The following is a 21,718-nucleotide window of genomic DNA, read 5'->3' on the forward strand; positions in this document are numbered from 1 at the left end:
TAGACAAGTGGCGTGTCACCCATTTCTTTTTTTCAGAGTTTTCTCTACCCTATCAGTAATTGATCTTGCCTAGGAAATGAGTGGCAAATCATTGATATTTCTTGAGATTATATGGTAAAGACGGTTATTGCTTCTAATTAATTTCACTATTTTATATAACTATATTTATAATGTTTAAGTTATGTTTTTAGGGAAATTTAGCATTATTATTTTATAATGCTAAAATATAGCAATCGTCTGTGGAATAGCCAGACTATTGGAATAACTAAAGCAGTAGCTAAAAGGGAATGTAAACATAGCATATTATTAATCTAAAGCTATTTTTAAAATCAGATTGCACTACAGGTCTCCCTATTCCCCAGTCAGCCAGAGCTGCATTGCTTTATATGATTTATATGGAAAACTTCCATACAAGATTTTATTTGGTCAAAGAATTCTGTGGCTAAAAAATACTTGAAAGCCACAATTATAAAACTTAACCATTTTGTTTGTTTTTTGAGGGTATGATAAGAAAAAGTGTAAGTGCAGCCTCACATATACAAGGTGTTAAGGATTTTCTATGATAATCTTTGTGATTTCTTAGTAAAGTAAGGTGGAGAGTAAGGAAATAAAAAGACTTGGGGATGTAGAAGAGAAATGTGTAAAATAGGTCTGTGCTGATGGGGACAAATTTTGTATAAGATAGAATTCTTTTTATACACATATAAGGACTTTGCAGTCACACACTATAGTTGAATATCTTTAAGTACACTATTAAATTGAGTCTGTGACCTGGGTAAAATGATTTGATGTTATTTTCCTCAGTATAGTAACAGGAATATAACATGCTTTTGATTTCAGAAAAGAAAAACAAATTAGAAGTGTAGAAGAAGAAATTGAACAGGAAAAACAAGCAGCAGATGGCATTATAAAAAATATGTCTCCGGAAAAACAAGTCAAATATATAGAGATGAAAACCACAAATGAGAAATTGCTGCAGGTAATATTAATTACTGCTGTGTGCTAGGCATATTGTGGTCTTGCTACTGAAAAGTATGGTTTGAAGATTGGCAGCATCAGTATCTCCTGAGAGCTTGACTAGACTTACTGATCAGACTCTTCATTTTAACAAAGTCCCCAGCAATTCATATAGACATTTAAATTTGAGAGGCACTTATCTCAAAACTTCATTTTCTTAAGCTTCTTAATAACCTAGCATTTACTATAATTATTTTTTGTTTAATTCTATGCATCCTTCATTTTTGCACATCATAAAGATACATGAAAACACTTGCATTTTTATGGACTTTAAATAGAAACATTAAAAGGCCACATAGACAAGAGTCATATAAATATTTACTTTCTTTCCTTTTCTTCCCTAATAAGCAGCAAACCTTTTACCTGCTATATCCCTGATTTGAATGGCTATGTTCCCTAATCATATTGCATAAATATTAATTTTTTACTTTAATGTTTTTTATTGATACATAATAATTTTACATATTTGTGGGGTACATGTGATAGTTATTATATATACACGCATATAAGGTGTAATGATCAAATCATGGTAATTAGGATATCCATCACATCAAACATTTATTTTGTTGAGCTGGAAACATTCCAAATCTTTTCTCATAGCTATTTTGAAATATAGAGTAAATTATTGTTAACTATAGTCACCCTACTGTGCTATCAAACACTAGACTTTATTCCTTCTATCTAATTATATTTTTGTAGCCATTAACCAACCTCCGTTTATCCGCCCTCCCTCCAACCCTCCCCAGCCTCTAGTAACCATCATTCTACCCTCTACTTCCATGCGATCAACATTTTAGCTTTCAAATAGGAGTGAGAACATATGTTATTAAATAAGCAATATAGGAATTTAGGTGCCTGCTGAGGGGTAATTGAGAATCCTCCCAATGTTCAGTCATTATGGTGCCTTTTCATGCCCAGATGGCCCTTAACTAAAGAGTAAGCAAAGAATTAGACCCCATGAATGCCAAAATGAATATAGTTTTAGTTTCTCAGATATTCCTTCACTGACAACTTAGTATAATTTTTTATTTCAGATAAGATTTATAAAATACCATGAAGCATTGAAGAAAGAATATTATAGAAATGCCAAAATACTACCAAAATATAGTTAATCTTGTACAGGGATTATGAACAAATAATCATTTTAAGGGTCTTATCCTAGTAGTGAACCATGTTTATATGTGTATGTGTGTTTGTGTATATGTTTATGTAGTATAGATCTTGGCCTTAAGAGAAATTTGGCAAAAAATATGAAAATATGGTTAAAAATCAAAATTAAAAATCATAACTTTAAACAATGACATCATTCATTTGAAAACTTCTTATGTTTGATGTTCTCAGAACACAGTAATGATTCACTGTGAAAACATCTAGCTACCTTTGACAAGCTCATGAAATTTTTTTGAAGGTAGATGGCAAGGTTTGTGGGAATAATGACAGAAATTGGCAAAAATAGAAATAATGAAATGTTAATAAATTCTAGTCAAAATGCAAGATACTGGTTTAAGATGTTTATAAAACTTGCTTAGTCACATCCATATTTGAAATGTTGACAAATGGAAAAACAAATTATTCTTAATGTAATTCGTATTTATATTTACTGTTTTTTTTCTTTAGGAATTAGATACACTTCAGCAACAACTAGATTCACTGAACATGAAAAAAGAGAGCCTGGAAACTGTAAGTATAAAATCAAGGAAGGGTTCTTAATACTACTGAGTTACAGAAGATAATTCAGCCAAATATTTTAGTAGAACTCATTCAAGTACATATTTATTTAGCAGTGTACTAACATAAGTTCAATATTTTTTATTCTGGACCACAAAGATCCTAGTTTGGTAATAAATTAGATTTATTTATTGAATGATGGCCTGGTACAGTGGCTTGTGCCTGTAATCCCAGCACTTTGGGAAGCTGAGGCGGGAGAATCACTTAAGGGCAGGAATTTGAGACCAGTCTGGGCAACATAGTGAGACACTGTTTCTGGAAAAAAAAAAAAATATTAGCTGGGTACAGTGGCATACCTGTAGTCCTAGGTACTCAGGAGGATGAGGTAGGAGGATTGCTTGAGCCCAGGAGTTTGAGGTTACAGTGAGCTATGATCATGCCACTGCACCCCAGCTTGGGTGACAGAGCAAGACCCTGTCTCTATAAATGAATGAATGTATGAGTGAGTGAGTACCTACTGTGTACAAAACAAATCATTCTGCCCTACTGGAGCATGCAAATCTAATGGCAATTTAAAGACACATATACCAGAGACTGAAAACAAATGAGGAAGAGAGAAGAGTTCATCACTTTAAGGAAGTTAAAGTTTGCATTTGTTTTCTTATTCATTTATTGAAAGCAATTTTTAATTCATAGCACAAAACATTTTATGGTTAAAAAAATTGAAAAAAATAAAGGTAGAAAGTATGTGTTTGGTTTCTCTCTTTCTAAACAGAACTAGAAAGACATTTATTAAGTGCTTACTTTGTGCTTTTTTGAGCTTTTTGCACATATCCCCAAACGTAGGCATTTAATCTTCACACCAATCCTGTAATCCCATCTTGGTTTTAGAGTCGTGGAAAACCTCAAATGGGGTTCATACTTCGTATGCTGTCTGCAGCTTTTTTTTCACCGTAACATGCTATCTTGAATGTTTATTCATATCAGTTCTTAGAAATCCGTCTCATTATTTTAAAGTACTGAATTATATTACATTATATCATTATAAAAGCCTTGTAGAAGAAACAGTGATTATTGTTTTCTGGGATTCTAAACAATGCTCCAGTGAAAACATACATTTTATACAAAGTTATATTAATATATCATAAGATTAATTTCTCTCATTTTGTCAAACAGTATACCCACTTCTAAAATGTTGTAAGATTGCCAAATTGCCTTTCTTTTTTTGTTGAGCTGGAGTCTTGCTCTGTCACCCAGGCTGGAGTGCAGTGGCATGATCATAGCTCACTGTACCCTCAAACTCCTGGGCTCAAGCGATCCTCCTACCTCAGCCTCCCAAGTAGCTGGAATTACAGGAATGAGCCACCATGCCTGTATAATTTTTTAAAACATTTTTTGTAGAGATGAGGTGGGGAGCCCTTACTATATTGACCAGACTGGTCTTAAACTCCTGGCCTCAAGTGATTCTCTTGCCTTGGCCTCCCAAAGTGCTGGGATTACATGTGTGAGTCACTATAGCTGGGCCCCAAATTGCCTTTCAAAAAGGTTGTTCCAGTTACTACTCCAAGATGTAAAGTATGAGAGTTCTTATTTTCCCCTGCACTCACTTACAGCAAGAATTGTCCAACTTTTTCCATTTTTGCTAGTTTAATAGGTAAAAATTACTACCTTGCTTTAATTTTCACTTATTTATGCATGAAGTTGAGTATCTATTTATATCTTTGTTGGCCAATTAATTTCTTTTTCTGTGAACTACTTTTTCATGACCTTGGCACTTCAGTATACTGTCTTGTACCTCAAACTTGGCTTGCCTTTCCTGATTTCCTGTAGATTCAGGTAGATGTCATGATGATAAGATTAGGAGCAAAATAACATGAGTTTAAAAAAATTTACAATATTCTCAAATCAAGATAACATGTCACTAATTCTATTTAACTTTTGACAGATCTATTTGTATTTATTTATTTAGGACTTGTTCTTCAAGAAAACATGTCAGATAGTGGTCAGTCAACTGATATTTATTGGATATCTACTTTGTGTTCACTACTGTGTGAAGTATTAGGTCATGCTGATTTAGTTCACAGGGGTGTGAAAAGATCAGGTGAAGGATAATCATGAGCTTGAGTCTTCAGGCCCAGTGTTTTCAAGATGCAATTTGAACAAGTCTAGAATTGTTAGGCAAACAGGAGAAAATACTATGAAAAAGGAAATAAAAATATTTGCATTTCTTCTATATGTATTTTATCATCATGCCTTTTCTTTATCTTATCTGAAGCTAATCCATTGCTTGAGCTATATATTTAACTCATTGCTTATAGACTTTCAAATATTTCCCTTGTCTACTTTTTCCTTTTTTTTTTTTTTTTTTAACAATTTCTTCTTTTGTTCTTTCAAAAAGAGGAGGTCTTCCCTCTTAAGAATTTGGTTTTTATCCTGTGAGCCTGGTTTCAAATATCATTGTTAACTCCTATAGCTTTGTTAATTTCAAAAAGTTATTTAGACCTCAAATCTTCAGTTTCCTCATCTGTTAAATGGAGATGATAGTACTATCTTGTAGAGTATTGCTTTGAGTATTAGAGATAGCATATAAAGAACATAGAGTACATTGCCTGGCATAGAACAAGTACTCAATAAATAACAATATCTTCAAATGTCATTTTAATCATTACCACTGCCCCCATTCCTAGCTTTTGTGGTTATCTAATAATTTTTTTTCCTATGAACACACCTTATCACAAGTTATAAAATTTTTATCACATCTTTATTTTCTCTTTGGGAACCATAGAATAGTGGTGAATACACAGTAACTGTTATTGCATGTGTTAGTTCCTAGTACTGCTGTAACAAAGAATCACAGACTGGGTGGCTTAAAACAACAAAAATTTTATTTTCTTACAGTTCTGGAGACTAGAAGTCTGAAATCAAGGTGTCAGCAAAACCATGCTGCCTCTGAGACTCTGAGTAGAGTCTTTCCTTAACTTCGTCCTAGCTTCTGATGGTATCCATCAGTTCTTGGCATTACTTGACTTGTAGCTGCATCACTCCAGTCTCTTCCTATGTCATCACATGACATTCATTCTGTGGCTCTATTGTGTCTCTGCTCTTCTTATCAGGATGCCAGTCATATTGGATTAAGACCCACCCTAATCACCTCATCTTGACTAAATCTTCAAAGACACTATTTCCAAATAAAGGTCAAATTCACAAGTTTAGGACGTTAAAACTTCAACATATCTTTTTGAGCATACAAAATTGAACCTTGTGGAAAAGTATATATGTGACTTACTCAGGGGAAAATATCTTTCCTTTAGACCTGCGGTCCCCAACTCCCAGGCCGAGGACTGGTACTGGTCTGTGGCCTGTTAGGAACTGGGCCACACAGCAGGGCAGGCAAGCGAGCAAGCGAGGGAAGCTTCATCTGTATTTATAGCTGCTCCCCATCACTCACATCACTACATAAGCTCTGCCTCCTGTCAGAACAGCTGGGGCATTACATTTCTATAGATGCAGGAACCCTACAGTAAACTGCGCATGTGAGGGATCTAGGTTGTGGCTCCTTATGAGAATCTAATGCTTGATGATCTCAGGTGGAGCTGAGGCAGTGATGCTAGCGCTGGGGAGCAGCTGCAAATACAGATTATCATTAGCAGAGAGGTTTTTTTTTTTTTTTTTCCTTTTGATCTCCCATTGTAGCAAAGGAAGAATAAAAGGAGGGGCACAAAAACGTAGCTCTCAAAGGACGAACAAAAGGAGGGGCACAAAAAAGTAGAGGTTTGACTGCACAATAAACGTAATGCACTTGAATCATTCTGAAACCATCCCCCGTGCCCCCATCCCACCCAATCCCTGGAAAAATTGTCCATCATAAAACAGGTCCCTGGTGCCAAAAAGGTTGGAGACTGCTGCTCTAGAGATCACGTTATGAACTTTGAATCAGACATCATATTTAAAGTTGTAGATATATTGTTACATTTTCTTTATTTTCCATTGGCAGACATGTCCTATATTTGTTCAAGTCTTATATTTAGAAAATAAAATAAACTATAGCTACCAACTTCTTGTGAATCTTAGACTAAAAATAGCTTATGAGAGTATACAGGGATTTATTTTTATTCTTCCTGTTTAGCAATGGGCTTTATAGCATTATTGAGTAGTAAAGATATTTGATATCTATATTTAAAGATGCTGGTAGTTTAAATTTATCCTTATTTTTGTAAACTGAAACTTATTTGAGAATAATTTTTGATAAAATATTAATTAAAATTTTCCCTTTTTTGTTTTCTTTAGGAAATAGCACACTCCCAGGTAAAACAGGAAGCTGTACTGCTGCATGAAAAGCTTTACGAGTTAGAATCCCATCGACAGCAAATGATTGCAGAAGATAAAAGCATGGGATCTCCAATGGAAGAGAGAGAGAAATTACTTAAGCAGGTAGGAAAAAACAAATATACTTTTTTTAATATGTCAGGTTTTGGTAAATGTGTTGATTTGTTTTATTTACGGAATATGAATTGAACAGAAAGCCAGTAAGTTTGTCTAAAAAAAAAAAAAAAAAAGAACGGTAAAAAGTTAGCTTTACCTAAATTGATGTGAAATACTTGATCAAGAAACTCTAAATAAAAGTCATTTCCTCACATAAACTATTTTTTGGTTTAAATTCTCATACATATGGTCTTTGTGCATATTTTGGCCATTATTTCATGTTTTGGATCCTTATTAGGAAAACTTGAAACTCTAAAAGGTCATTAAATATTTAGATAATCTTACTGAAGATATGCTTCATTATTCGTTTTGAGCCTTGTATTTAGAAAATGAAGTGTCCCAAGGCTAATGACTTTTTGTTGTTATTACCATCAGTGCCTCCATGAAGAGAGTAGAATTAAAATATCCTATGAAATTATGATATGTCACAAAGCTGTGTCGCACGTATTCAGTAGCTTTCTTCTCCAGCCTTGGCTTCAGTTTAGCTAAGTTATAATTAGCATGTTGTTTATCTTGAGACACCCTAACTATAGGGCCCTTAGAAGAACTGCATGTATATTTGGATGCAGCTCCAGTAAGGAACTCCTTTGTGGTCTTAGATTGAGCCCAGTTTGTTTAGAAGAACCTTATGGATCAATTCAGTGACCATTTAAATGTTAGAATCATTCTGGAAAGGTTTTAAAACCTAGAACCTCTGGAGTTCCTTGGAAAGAAATCAGTAGAAGCTGGGAAGGAAAGAGTGATTTTATGGTAGGTGTATTAGATAAAATACAGAAAGGCTAGTTAAATTTGAATTTCAGATAAGCAATGAATAATCTTTTAGAATAAATATATATGTGAAGATGGTACGGAAATTCCAAATATTACTTGGTATACCTGTGTACTCTAAAAGTTACTCATTATTTATCTGAAATTCAAATTTAACTGGACTTGCTAAATCTAGAAACCCTACCTTGGGAAGACAAGTGGTCTCAGAAATCCTAGATTTTTTTTTTTTAATTTATTTTTTTAGCATCATCTGGGAACTTGTTAAGAAATCCTAGATTTTTATATCAATGGATCTAGGCCTGAAGATGTGTTAACTTCATGCCACCTTGTGGATAGGTATGGGTATATCAGTTACTACCTTTTATTTGAAAAAGAAAGGAATCTGAATAGTTCCTTAGTGATGTTTCCTTATCTAAGACATAGGTTTCAAGAAAGAGACTGGGTTTGACATTTTAGTACAGCATACTCTAGAAGGAAATTGTCTTTAAAATAGTCTTATAATGGAGTTATTCTTTAAATATTATTTTGTTTTTATGCCTTAATAGGTTAAAGAAGATAATCAGGAAATAGCCAGCATGGAGAGACAGTAAGTACCTTTATACTAGGACATTTTACATCAATTCTTCATCTTTTAAATTACATTCTAGAGGAACAAGAGTGCATATTGTTACAGGAATTCTTTCTTTGGTTCACATTGTTAATGTTGATACAGCTTTCAATCTTACAGTTTTAAATATTTCTTTAAGTGTTTAATTAAGAGCCATTGCATAGTATAATTGCTTTTTTAAAACAGCTTTATTAATATATAATTCATACCATGTAATTCACATGTTTAAAGTGTACAATTCAGAGCTTTTTAACATATTCACAGAGTTGTGCGACCATCATCCCAGTCAAGTTTAGAAAAGTTCAGTTACTCCAATAAAACCCCCACCCCTTCACCATCATCTTCCTCACCCTTCTTCCAGCTCTAGGCAACTAATAATGTACTTTATGTCTCTGTAGATTTGCCTATTCTAGACATTTCATATAAATGTAATTTTATAATACGTGGTTCTATGTGGCTGGTTACTTAGCATAATGTTTTCAAAGTTCATTTGTATTGTAGTATATATCAATATTTCATTTCTTTTTACTGCCAAATAATATTCCATTATATAAATATACCATATTTTATCCACTCATTGGTTGATAGATATTTGAGTTGTTACCATTTTTTAACTATCATGAATTATGCTATTATGAACATCCATGTACAAGTTTTTGTGTGGACATATGTTTTCACTTCTCCTGTGTATATACCTAAGAATGGAATTGCTGGCTCTTGTTGTACTCTATGTTTAACTTTTTGAGGAACTGCCAGACTGTTTTCCAAAGCTGCTGCACCATTTTACATTTCCACCAGCAGTGTATGAGCGCTCCGGTTTCTCCACGTCCTCACCAACACTTGTTATTGTAGTATCTTGTTATGGTTTTGATTTGCATTTCCCTGATGGCTAATGATGTTGAGCTTTTTTTCATGTACTTATTGGCCATATGTATATCTTTGAGTAAATGTTTATTCAGATCCTTTGCCCATTTTTAAAAAAATTTTTAGTTATGTTGGGAACATAATAGCTGTATGTGTTTATAGGGTACATGTGATGTTTTGATACAGGCATACAATGTGCAATAATCAAATCAGGATAATTGAGGTATCTATCACCTCAAACATTTATCATTTCTTTGTTTTAGGAACATGCTTTTAGTTATTTTAAAGTATACAATAACTTATTATTGACTATAGACACCCTATTGTGCTATTAAATATTAGATATTGATCATTCTACCTGACTATATTTTTATACCCATTAACCATCTCTACTTTATTCCCCCTGCCCCTGCTACTCTTCCCAGCCTCTGGTAACCATCATTCTTACTCTCTATCTCCATGAGATTAATTAATTGTTTTAATTTTTAGATCCCACTATGAGTGAGAGCATGCAAAATTTGTCTTTCTGTGTTTGGCTTATTTCACTTAACATAATGTTCTCTGGTTCCATGCATGTTTTTGCCAATGACAGGATTTTATTCTTTTGTATGGCTGAATAATACCCATTGTGTATATGTACCACATTTTCTTTATCCATTCATCCATTAATGGACACTTAGGTTGATTCCAGATCTTGACTATTGTGAATAGTGCTGCAATAAACATGGGAGCTTTGCCCATTTTTTAATGAGGTTATTTGTCTTTTTATTATTGAACTGTAACAGTTCTTTATATATTTAAGATAGAAGTACCTTATCAGATACATAATTTGCAAAAAGTTTCTCTCATCCTGTGGGTTTTTTCACTTTCTTGATGGTGCCCTTGGAAGCACAAAAGTTTTCAGTTTTGATGACATCCAGTTTATCTATTTTTTCTTTTGTTGCTTGTGCTTTTGGTGTCATATCTAAGATGCCTAATCCAAGGTCATGAAGACTATGCCCCTGTTTTCTTCTAAGAATTTTATAGTTTAGCTCTTACATTTATATCTTTGGTCCATTTTGAGTTAATTTTTATATATGATATGAGGTAGGAGTCCAGTTTTATTCTTCGTTTGTGCATATCCAGTTGTCCCAGCACCATTTGTTGAAAATTCTCTTCTTTCCCCATTTAATTATCTTGGCACTATTGTTGAAAATCAGTTGACCATAGGTATATGGTCTTATTTCTGGACTCACAATTCTAGTTCATTCATATATATGTCTATCCTTATTCTAGTACCACATTATCTTGATTACTATAACTTTACAGTAAGTATAACTGCTTTTCATTAAAATTCTAACTCATATAATCTTCTACTAATGGTGGATTTTCCCTTATTTTCTAATTTTTGAGACTAATTTGCCAACTTAGTTTAGTTTATACAAACCTACAAAAAGAAGGTTGTTAAAGATTTTTTACTTTCTTAATATTCTAAATCAAACTCAAAAGAAGGTTGAGAAAGGTTTTCTGTTGAAGTCAGCCAACCTAATGTTCTCAGAATATATTTCTGCTCCAAATAGGAATCATAAAAAAAGTCTATAAAAAGATTTTTCTCTCTAAATTTATAGTATTGTGCTCAGAAGAGGGCATATTAGTTCTAGATATTGTTTATGCAACTTAGAAAAGATATCCTAACATCATTAAGTGTTTTTACTCAATGTCTACATTATCCTTATAAATTCATTAAAATATTTTCAACAGGCTAACAGACATAAAAGAAAAAATAAGTCAGTTTAATGACGAAATTAGACAACTTGACATGGATTTAGAGGAACACCAAGGTAATATTTCTTGTATTTTTATAATATAGCTTAACAGATACATAGCAGTATTGGTACAGTATTAACCAGTATCTCAGGGACTATTTAACTACCCAGGAATTATTATTTCTTTATGACATTACTAACTTTATACTAATACTAAGTGTTATAATACTAAGTATTATAAGTAATATTAAAGCAATTTTTTAAACTGAACAAAAACTTGAAATGGTTACATAATGATAAGAACTTATATAGTTTTGCAAAGCAGTTTTTTATAAAAAAGTAAAATCGTTTAAAGTGGTTATAGATTCTTAAGTTATACTAATTCAATATGGGCAACTGTTAATTTATGATGATAACTGGTAGCATTGGAGGTAAGAATCTAATCACAGATATCACAGATAACCCAGAAAGAATTAATTCCCCAGCCAGGCCCAGTAATGAAGTAGCAAGCACTGATCATCCTATTCCTTCTCCAGCTTTCCCCAGTGGTGGAGTTTGAAGAACCAATGAAGGGACTAGAACACTTGAGGGAGCTTGGGGTCTGAACAAGTAAAACATCTATGGCAAGGTTTGGGAGCCACTTATGTGTGCTTGGTGGAAGAGGTTGGGCATTATAGTTTTCTAGTCAGCTTCTCCCTAATAGGGGAGAGAAAAATGGGTTTCCCATGGGACTTTAAAAACATTTTAAGTGCAAACCAGTTAATATACTCTTGGATTATCAAGAATTGACTGTATATTCTTACACGTTAGGTATGGTATAAACAAGTGTGCACATACATGTATTCCTAGTTTCGGTAACAAAACATTCATAGTCAGGGAAAAGAATGGTCTATTCCTAAATTAAGTTTTTAAATTCAGGTTTAAGGGTTCTGTATCAGTTTTATTTATACTTTTTCTTGATTGTGAATGATATCATTAACTACTGTTGATTGATTACATAATTCCTGGGCTGGGCACTTTGCAATCTTTGGAAGAACGCTTTGAAACCTTGTTAACCCATTTTATATATGTTGAAGCTCAAAGAAGTTATGCAATTTACTCAAATTCCCCCAGCTAGTTAGGAGTAAAGGCCAGATTTAAACCAAGATGTCTTTGCCTCAAAAGCCTTAGTTCTCTTGCCTAAACCTAAATTTGACTTTCTGATATGAAGTATTGCATTTCTGAAGTAAAAATGTTCTTATGAAATACTTAAATAGTTTTATTTACCTATGGCTACTGATAGCTTTACATAAGGCAAGTAAAGGCAGACAGACTTTAAGTCCCAGTTATTAGGTAAGTAAACTTGCCTGAGCTTTAGTCTTCTCATCTGCAAAGTTAATACAATGGTCCTATCTCACTAAGATTTATGAATTAAATGGCATACACAGCAAGGTAGACTCACAATAAGTTGTTAAGACTAAGGTCATGTTATTTTCTTTTTAAAAATATTTATTTATTCATTTTCATTGACAAATAAAAATTGTATATATTTCTTGTATACAACATGATGTTTTGAAATATGTATACATCGTGGAATGGCTAAACTGAGCTAATAAATATTGATATATGTATTACCTCACATACTTATTTTTTGCAGTTAGAATGTTCAAAGTCCACTCTCTTAGCTATCTTCAAAAATATACTACCTTGTTATTAACTATAGTCAGTATATTCTACAACAGATCTCTTGAACTTATTCCTTCTAACTGAAATTTTACATCTTTTGACCATGTTATTTTCTTTTATGAAATTATTTCATTGATTTTGATTTATGTAGATCTAGTATTCTAGACTTTATTAATATATGTAAAACTATTCTGAGAAATCTGGTAATGTTCTTGATTTTAGATCCTTTATAGGATACATTCTAAATAGTTTTCCTAAATCTAGATTTCTAACATTCAATTTCTTTCCATTAAAATAATGTATTTGTGGAGCAACAATTTATTATTACTTACTAGTTCTAAGACAAATAGAATGTTTTGAATTTTAGCTTCCATTTCCTTTTTGTTTTCTAACTTTTGTCCTTTTTTATTAATGTAGAAAAAAATGATCTATAATGCGGTGTAATAGTGGCAAAAAGCATTTATAGATAAGTATATATATAAATACATGTGATATATAAATACTGTACATATGTATGCTTGTGTATATATGTGTATGTGTGTGTGTGTGTGTGTGTATATATATATATATCATGCATTCATTTTCATTCTTCTGCTACACTGTGATCATCCTAGACTATTGGTACGACAGCAGAGGGGGTTTTTGTTAGAAGGTTACTTGTTAGAAGGTTACTTGTTAGTTCAGGACCTCATTATTTTTTGCCTGAACTATAGCAGTAGCCTCTTAACTGGTCTCCCAACCTCCAGTCTTACCCCTTCCTCAGATTCTTCCACCAAAATGCTGCCTGAGTGACTTATATATAAAATGTTATTCTGTGTCATTCTCCTGCTTAACAGTGGTTTCCCATGATGTACAAAATAAAGCTCAAGAATTTTTGCATGCCATATTATAGTAGTCCCTCTGTAATCTGGCCTCTACATCATCAGCCTCCCCTCACACCCCTCATCATCTCTAGCCTTATATTCTGATGAGAATCTAATTTTGGCTCTCCATACCTCATCCCCTTACTCTGTGTCAAACTGTTTCATGCCCCAACTCTTTGCTCATATTATTTGTTCCCTTGTCTTGAATGTTCTTTTCCCTTTTATTTACCTTACTCAATTTTCATGCTTTAAGATCTAGCTCAGGTACCCTCTCATTCAGCATAACTCTAACTTCCTTCTCTGACCTGTTTCTGGGCTGTGCTAAGTGAGCAACCCCTCTCCCTGTTATCAGAGCACACCATTCATAAATATATCACTGCATTCACCATATTATATTACAATTATCTACTTATGTGTTTGTCTTCCCCTCTTAGGCTATAAGTCCACAAGGACAAGGGACAGTGTCTTACTCACTTTGGTAACCTCTTTCATCAACACAGTGTCTGTGAAAGCAAATACTCGTTAAATGTTTGTGGAATGAACTAAACAATTCATATTTTACCAAAGAAAGAGTTATAGAGTGAACTAAAGGTGAAAGTAGGGCTCTAATCATTTCTTTGGGCTCTCTAGTTTTAGAATGTAAGTATGCACTCTTCCCCAGAGAGAGCTTGCCTGCAGAGGTTCTATTACTTTCTAAAGGATTTCCACCTTGGATTCATGTTTTCTAATAAAGCAGTGGATGCTTATCTGCATCTGCATTCTCAGCAGTTCCTTGATTCAAGATTGTAGATGATCCATTCCTTAGTATGTGGATGATAAGTTATTTTGGCTTTCTGTTCCATACTTAGCTCTGTCCCCTGGCTTTATCCCATCTTTGGTCCCTTTTTATTCATTCCTTATGTGCTACCTGGCATCTTCGATTAATGGCACGTGTGTGTAATCCAACTAGGTCACCTTTTTGCCTTGTAGGGTTTCTGGTTAAGATGGCACATAAACCATTAATGATGTTTATACATGTCTGACTTTTTTAGGAGTTGCTCCAACCTTTCAGTTTTCAAATAAATTTAAAATTTATTCGAAAAATTATTTTAAAAAATATTTACATAATTCATTCTAAATTCAAAAGCATCCTTGGATACTGGGTTAGGTACAATTATGTTTTTGCTAGGTGTTAATAGTGACCCCATAATCCAATAAACTTCCTCAATATATCATAGTTATTCATTTTGATAGATAAAGTTATAATTTACCAGACATTACATTAAATAATTATGTCTCAAAGTTAACTAAAGGAAATCAGTTAGCAGTTATTTGGGTATGTTATGAAAATGTTTATTGTTCCTAGATGCTGAGTTATTAGTCTGTGTGACAATCTGCAATAATGCAGAGAAAATCCCTATAGTACACTTAGACTTTTGACCAATTCTTTGCTGTTAAATATTTAGTCCTCATAATTGATTTTTAAAAATAAAATCTCATACAGAAAATTTTCTTTATAAGAATATCTTTATCTTTTTTAAACTACAGGGGTATTTGATTCTATCATGTTAAATATTTGCTAGACTTCACCCATATAGTTCTTCTTTGTTGATGGATAGGGTAATTTTGTTATATGGGTTCCAAATTTATTTAGGTATAAATATGTACACTATTTTATATTTTAGTGGGGAAGGAGTTTTTTTTTTCCTAACTAGGAACAATAAGAAATAGCTCTAGGGAAAGTCATATGCTCAGAATTTGGCTATAAACTCTGAATTATTAGTAAAGCAGAACATTATTGGCAGATGCCATGCTACTTTTCATAAAAGCCTGAATCCATCCTAATTTCTCCTTTCTCAGTTGAAATGCCAACAATTGAATATTTACGTAAATACTGCTTTTTAAAATGCTGCTTCTATATAAGCAAAGGAAATTAGTAGAAAAAGCATTGTTGCTCTGAATAAAGTAGAACATAAAATAGGCAATAGTAGCATATGTTATCACTAAACACAAAATATTATTTTCAGTAAAGATCTTTTTGTCCTTAAGACTTACTTCTAACATATAGCCAAGAACCTTTTTTTTTTTTTTTTTTTTTTTTTTAAATAAAGATTGAGTCTTGCTGTGTTGCTCATGCTGGAGTGCAATGGGTATTATGGATATTCACAGACACAATTATAGTACACTATGGCCTTGAACTCCTGGGCTTAAGTGATCCTCCCGCCTCAGCCTCCTGGTATTTGGGACTACAGACACTACACCCTGCCTTGTTTTTGATAAGATATTTGTTGACTAAGAAATTTTTTATTGTCACCACAAATTAATAGTACCAAGTTTATATCTCACGTTGAAGTTCTATCATACAAAGTAAATAATGTTTCTTGGTCCACTTAGCTCAAATCAGGCCCTTGCTTTTACTCTTTACTATCTTACATTAAATAAATTCTAAAAAGAAACTTATTATTATGACACATGTCAAAACCTTTTATGGAGTAGGAGCACAAAATAAATGATCAGTCTTCTATGCAAAATTATTGAACCTTTTGAAATCAGGATGGTCCTTAGCTTTACCCAATGCTGGCTTAGGTTTCGGCTTTCTCAAGACTGCTGTTAGTTACCACTTCTCCGTCTGCTTTCAGCATCCTGAATCTTATTGCTATTATCTCCTGCTCTATTTTCTCCATTGCTGGGAGTCTATACCTTTAAAAATTCTTTTGACTATATTTTTAGTGGTGTTTGGAGGAGTATCAAAATTAGATGTGCATGTTCAACTGGCCACCTTTACCAAGAAATTACCAATTATAAACTTACTTTCCTAGAATTTCTAAGAGTATAATCACCTTGAAGGTACTTCATTTTACTATTTTTTTACACGTGTGTGTGCGTGTGTTTTGCCTCAAATGACTATTGTCATGTGCTTTCATTAATTTGAGCAATAAGCCTCAATATATAGGGAGATCATCCCTTAATGCTTTTTAAAAAATTTCCTTAAATTAGTTTAAATCATTTTAAAGACTAAGATTAATTTCTCTTTTAAAATCATGATTTTTATATATAAATCTGCTATGTTATTGTGAAAAATTTAAGCAGTACAAAAGTGTATAAAGTAAAAAAGTCATCTTTCTCCTCACACTCATCCAAGAGTTCAGAGGTAATCATTGTTTATAGTTTGATGTTTAACCTTTTAGACGTTTTTCTATACATTTACAAACTTTTTTTAAGTGGGCTAATACTATATAGTCTGAGCTTGAGTCTTTTATTTATTTATTTATTTATCAGGATATTATGAAGGTTAGGGTTACATTTTATGACTTTGCCTCACCCAACCAAGGATTAGAGGCATGCCCTTCCCCTCTACAATGTTCACCGCATCCATTAGTTGTAAGTTTACTCCTCCCAACCCCCTAATCCCCAGAGAATATTACTACTGTGTGAGCACCATAGTGTTTATCAGTTAGTGCCAATTTGATGGCAAGTACATGTGGAACCTATTCTTCCATTTTTGTGATACCTCACTTCGGAGGATGGGCTCAAGCTCTATCCAGGAAAGTATAAGGTGCTAGATCACTGTTATTTCTTATAATTGAGTAATATTCAATTGTATACATATACCAAATTTTAATAACCCACTCATGAATTGACGGGCACTTGGGTTGTTTCCACATCCTTGCAATAGTGAATTGTGCTGCCATAAACCTTTTGGTGCAGATGTCTGTATTACAGAATGCCTTTTGCTCTTTTGGATAGATGCCTACTAGTGCTATTGCTGGCTCCAACGGTATTTCTATTTTTAGCTCTTTAAGGTATCTCCAAATTCTTTTCCAAAGAGGTTGCAGTAATTTGCGGTCCCACCAGCAGTGTAAGAGTGTTCCTGTCTCTCCACATCCTCACAAGCATTTATTGTTTTGGGATTTTTTGATGGAGGCCAATCTCACTGGAGTTAGGTGATATCTCATTGTAGTTTTGATTTGCATTTCTCTAATGATTAGAGATGTTGAGCATTTTTTTATATGTTTGCTGGCCATTATTCTGTCTTCTTTTGAAAAGTTTCTGTTCATTTCCTTTGCCTATTTATTGATGGGGTTGTTTGATTTTTTTCTTGTAGATTTTTTTAAGTTCTGGAGTCTTTTCATTTAACTATATACATATAATGTACATTCTTCCATATGAGGATGTCTACTTCATTCCAAGAAGTGTTAGAGCACAGTGGTCAATGTCAGGGCTCTAAAGCCAGACTTGAGAATGGTGCTTGGTACACATTAAGCACTTCTGATAACGATTAGCTACCATAATAGTTATATAGTATTCGTCATATCTACAATGACATTTAGGTTGTTTCTAATTTTTTACAACCAAGAACAGTGATGCAGTAAATATCCTTGTACATTCATGTTTATTAATGTATGTATTTATTTCTACAGAATAAATTTCTAGAAGTAAAATTTTGAATAGAATATTATTTATATTTACAATTTTGATTGGTTTTGTAAATTTCTTCCCAGAAAAGGCTGTACATTCTATACAACCAAAAGCAGCATGTGAAAGTGTTTCCCCACCAGTGCTAGCTATTATAAATTTCTTAGTTTTTCTCAGTCAAGATATTAATAATATACACAACTCTGACAGTTCCATTGTTTTTTCTCTGATCTCAAAGGCCTAAATTTGTAGTACTACCATGATCCACAAGATGGGGCTAATTTTCTGAGCATCTGTATATATAAACGGCCTGACAAAGTTAACAAAGTATGATCACAGTCACATATTTCCCCAAAAGAGATTATTGTTTGTTTTACTGACTAAAAATTATTCCTTTTTTTGTAAAGGAATTTTTCCAAATATGCATTATATTGTAAAACTAAATATTGTGTGATGATTATTATTAATATTATTATTGTTTTAGGGACAAGGTCTCTGTTGCTCAGGCTGGAGGCAGTAGCACAATCATAGCTCACTGTAGCCTCAAACTCCTGGGCTCAAGTGAGCCTCCTGACTTAGCCTGCCGAGTAGCTGAGGCTACAGGTGCACATAGCCAAGCCCCCATGTGATTATTAATATATCATAGACATATAAATATCTAACTGCTACAGTGTGATAAATGTGTTATAATAGAAACACTGGATTACTATCCTAAATTCTAAATAAATTTATTGCAACTTTATAATTTCTATGCATCTTTCAAGAATAATAAAATATAAAATATGATACTTTCTTTGATTTGTTTGTCAATACTTTCCTATACTCAAAGTTCCAAAGCATAGGTTAGGAGCTTTTATTCTTTGGTTATGTCAGATAAAATAAAAAATTTAAGGGCAAAATAGTTTTGTTTAAGAGCACATATTCTGTAACTAGAATGCCTGGATTCAAATCCACACTCTGCTGCTTTACTGGCTGTTTGATCTTGTTTATCTTTTCTTTATCTAGAAAATGTTTCCTTCTCTTTAAAATGGAAATAATAACAGTGTCTATCTCTTAGGGTTGTTATAAGGATTAGATGAGAGAGAGAGTATGTGTGTGTGCATGTGTGTATGACTCAGAATAGCACTCAATTTAAAATGTACTCAGTATTAATTATTGGCTGTTATTAATGCTATTAATTTATAAACTGAAAAATAACTTTTTTGGAGATATTCCGCAAGCGTATATTATAAAGTACTTTTTCAATCAATGTTTTCTCCAGGATATACAAAATAATCTGTTTAATTTCAAAGTGATTTTTCTTCTGGTATCTGAGATTTCAGATGGCATCTATGCATTGCTCTGTGGTTTCTCAATATACAGCCAATGAAAAAGAGTGAATTGTTATTGTTCCCTCTAGAAATTGGTTAAACTGTACTTTGTACTTTCATTGGAATGATGGTATTATCTCTGGACTCGGAGCATCAGCACCATATGAAACTTCTTAGAAATGCAGATTCGTGGGCCCCGCCCCAGACCTCCTGATTTGGAACCCTGAAGATTGGGCTCAGCAATCTGTGTTTCAATACTCCTTCTTGGTGATTCTGATGCATGTTAAAGTTTGATAAACACTACTTTAGAAAATAATTACGGACCTTATCTTATGCTTGGTACATGCCAAGGACTACAAGGTATACAATGTGATTTTATTGACATTACTCTGTTGAAACAAACTTCTACGAAGTCATTTTGTCTTTTTTAGAAAGGATGAGGCTTTTAGTAATAATTTAACTTTTACACATTTAGAAAACTATTATAGTTTTTAAAGTGCCTCCCATCTTTAGAAATGGAATTGTCTGACCTTGTTTGCATAGCTGTAAAGAAACTTTTATGCCAAAATTTAAAACACAGTTGATCCCTGAACAAGATGGAGATTGGGGATGATGACCCTCCATGCAGTTGAAAATCCAGGTATAACTTTTGACTCTCCCAAAACTTACCTACTAATAGCCTACTGTTGACTGTAGACAGTTTTACTAAGAAAAAAAGAAGACTCAGATAAAATCAGAGAGAAAAGGGAGACATTAAAACTGATACTACAAAAATTCAAAGGATAATTAGAGACTGCTTCAAGCAACTATATTTCAATAAATTGGAAGACATTGAAGAAATGGATAAATTCCTAGACATATAAAACCTACCAGGAAGAAATCTGAACCAGGAAGAAATCTGAAATCTGAATAGACCTATAACAAGAAGTGAGATAGAAGCAGTAATAAAAAGTCTCCTTTCAACGAAAAGCCCAGATTCAATGGCTTTACTGCTAACTTCTACCAAATATTCAAAGAAGAATTAATACCAGTCCTACTCAAATTTTTCCATCAAATTGAGGAGGAGGGAATACTCCTAAACTCAATCTATGAGGCCACTATCACCCTCATACCAAACCAGACAAAGACACAACAAAAAAAGAAAACAATAAGCCAATATCTTTGATGAACATAGATGCAAAAATCCTCAACAAAATACTAGTAAACTGAATTCAACAATACATTTAAAAGATTACTTATCATGATCAAGTGGGATTCATCCCAGGGATACAGGGATGATTTAACATATATGCAAGTCAATCAGTGTGAAACATCATATCATCTGAGTGAAGGACAAAAACCGTATGATCATTTTATTGATGCTGAAAAAAAAGCATTTGATAAAATTCAACACCCTTTTATGATAAAAACTCTCAAAACATTGGGTATACAAGGAATACCTCAATATGACAAAAGCCATATTGAGACCTGCAGCTAGTATCATATTGAACAGGGGAAAAACTGAAAGCTTTTCCTCTAAGAGCTGGAAGAAGACAAAGATGCCCACTTCCGTCACTGTTATTCACATAGTACTGGAAGTTCTAGCTAGAGCTATCACACAAGGGAAAGAATTAAAGGGCATCCAAATTGGAAAGGAAGAAGTCACATTATCTTTGTTTTTAGATGATATGATCTTATATCTAGAGAAACCTAAAGATTTCACAAAAAAACTATTAGAACTGATAAACAAATTCAGTATAGTTACAGGATAGAAAATCAACATACACTTTGGCTTCTTGGCCTAGAGGTCTGATTCTCCCTTTGAGTGTCATAATCAGCATACAAAAATCAGTAGCATTTCTATATACCAACAATGAATAATCTGAAAAAGAAACCAAGAAAGTAATCCCATTTACAATAGCTACAAATAAAATAAAATACCTAGGTATTCCTTAACTAAAGCAGTGATAAGTCTCTACAATGAAAATACAAAACATTCATGAAGGAAATTGAAGAGGACACAGAAAAATGAAAGGATATTCCATGCTCATAGATTACAAGAATCAATATTGTTAAAATGTCCTTAGCACCCAAAGCAATCTACAGATTCAATGCAATCTCCATCAAAATACCAATGAAATTCTTCACAGAAATAGAAAAAAATAATCCTAAAGTTTATATGGAACCACAAAACAAAAACAAAAACAAAAAAAAACAACAAAAAAAACCAACAACAAAACAGAATGGCCAAGGCCATCCTGAACAAAAAGAACAAAACTGGAGGACTCACAGTACCTTATTTCAAATTATACCAGAGTTATAGTAACTAGAGCAATATGGTTCTGGCATAAAAAC

At 33.0% G+C, this 21,718-nt stretch overlaps 1 protein-coding gene across 1 annotated transcript in view; it reads left to right on the forward strand.

The window, feature by feature from the left end:
- The window catches only part of IFT74 (intraflagellar transport 74), a 75,877-nt gene that overhangs the window by 31,704 nt on the left and 22,455 nt on the right, over positions 1 to 21,718 (forward strand). Inside the window, exons 9-13 of the mRNA XM_069474316.1 lie at positions 841 to 979; positions 2,635 to 2,697; positions 6,973 to 7,116; positions 8,481 to 8,521; positions 11,147 to 11,226. Coding sequence (XP_069330417.1) covers positions 841 to 979; positions 2,635 to 2,697; positions 6,973 to 7,116; positions 8,481 to 8,521; positions 11,147 to 11,226 — 467 coding nt within the window. The remainder of the gene's footprint in view (positions 1 to 840; positions 980 to 2,634; positions 2,698 to 6,972; positions 7,117 to 8,480; positions 8,522 to 11,146; positions 11,227 to 21,718) is intronic.

The sequence above is a fragment of the Eulemur rufifrons genome, chromosome 7 (assembly GCF_041146395.1).
Source record: "Eulemur rufifrons isolate Redbay chromosome 7, OSU_ERuf_1, whole genome shotgun sequence".
Classification (NCBI taxonomy): Eukaryota; Metazoa; Chordata; class Mammalia; order Primates; family Lemuridae; genus Eulemur; species Eulemur rufifrons.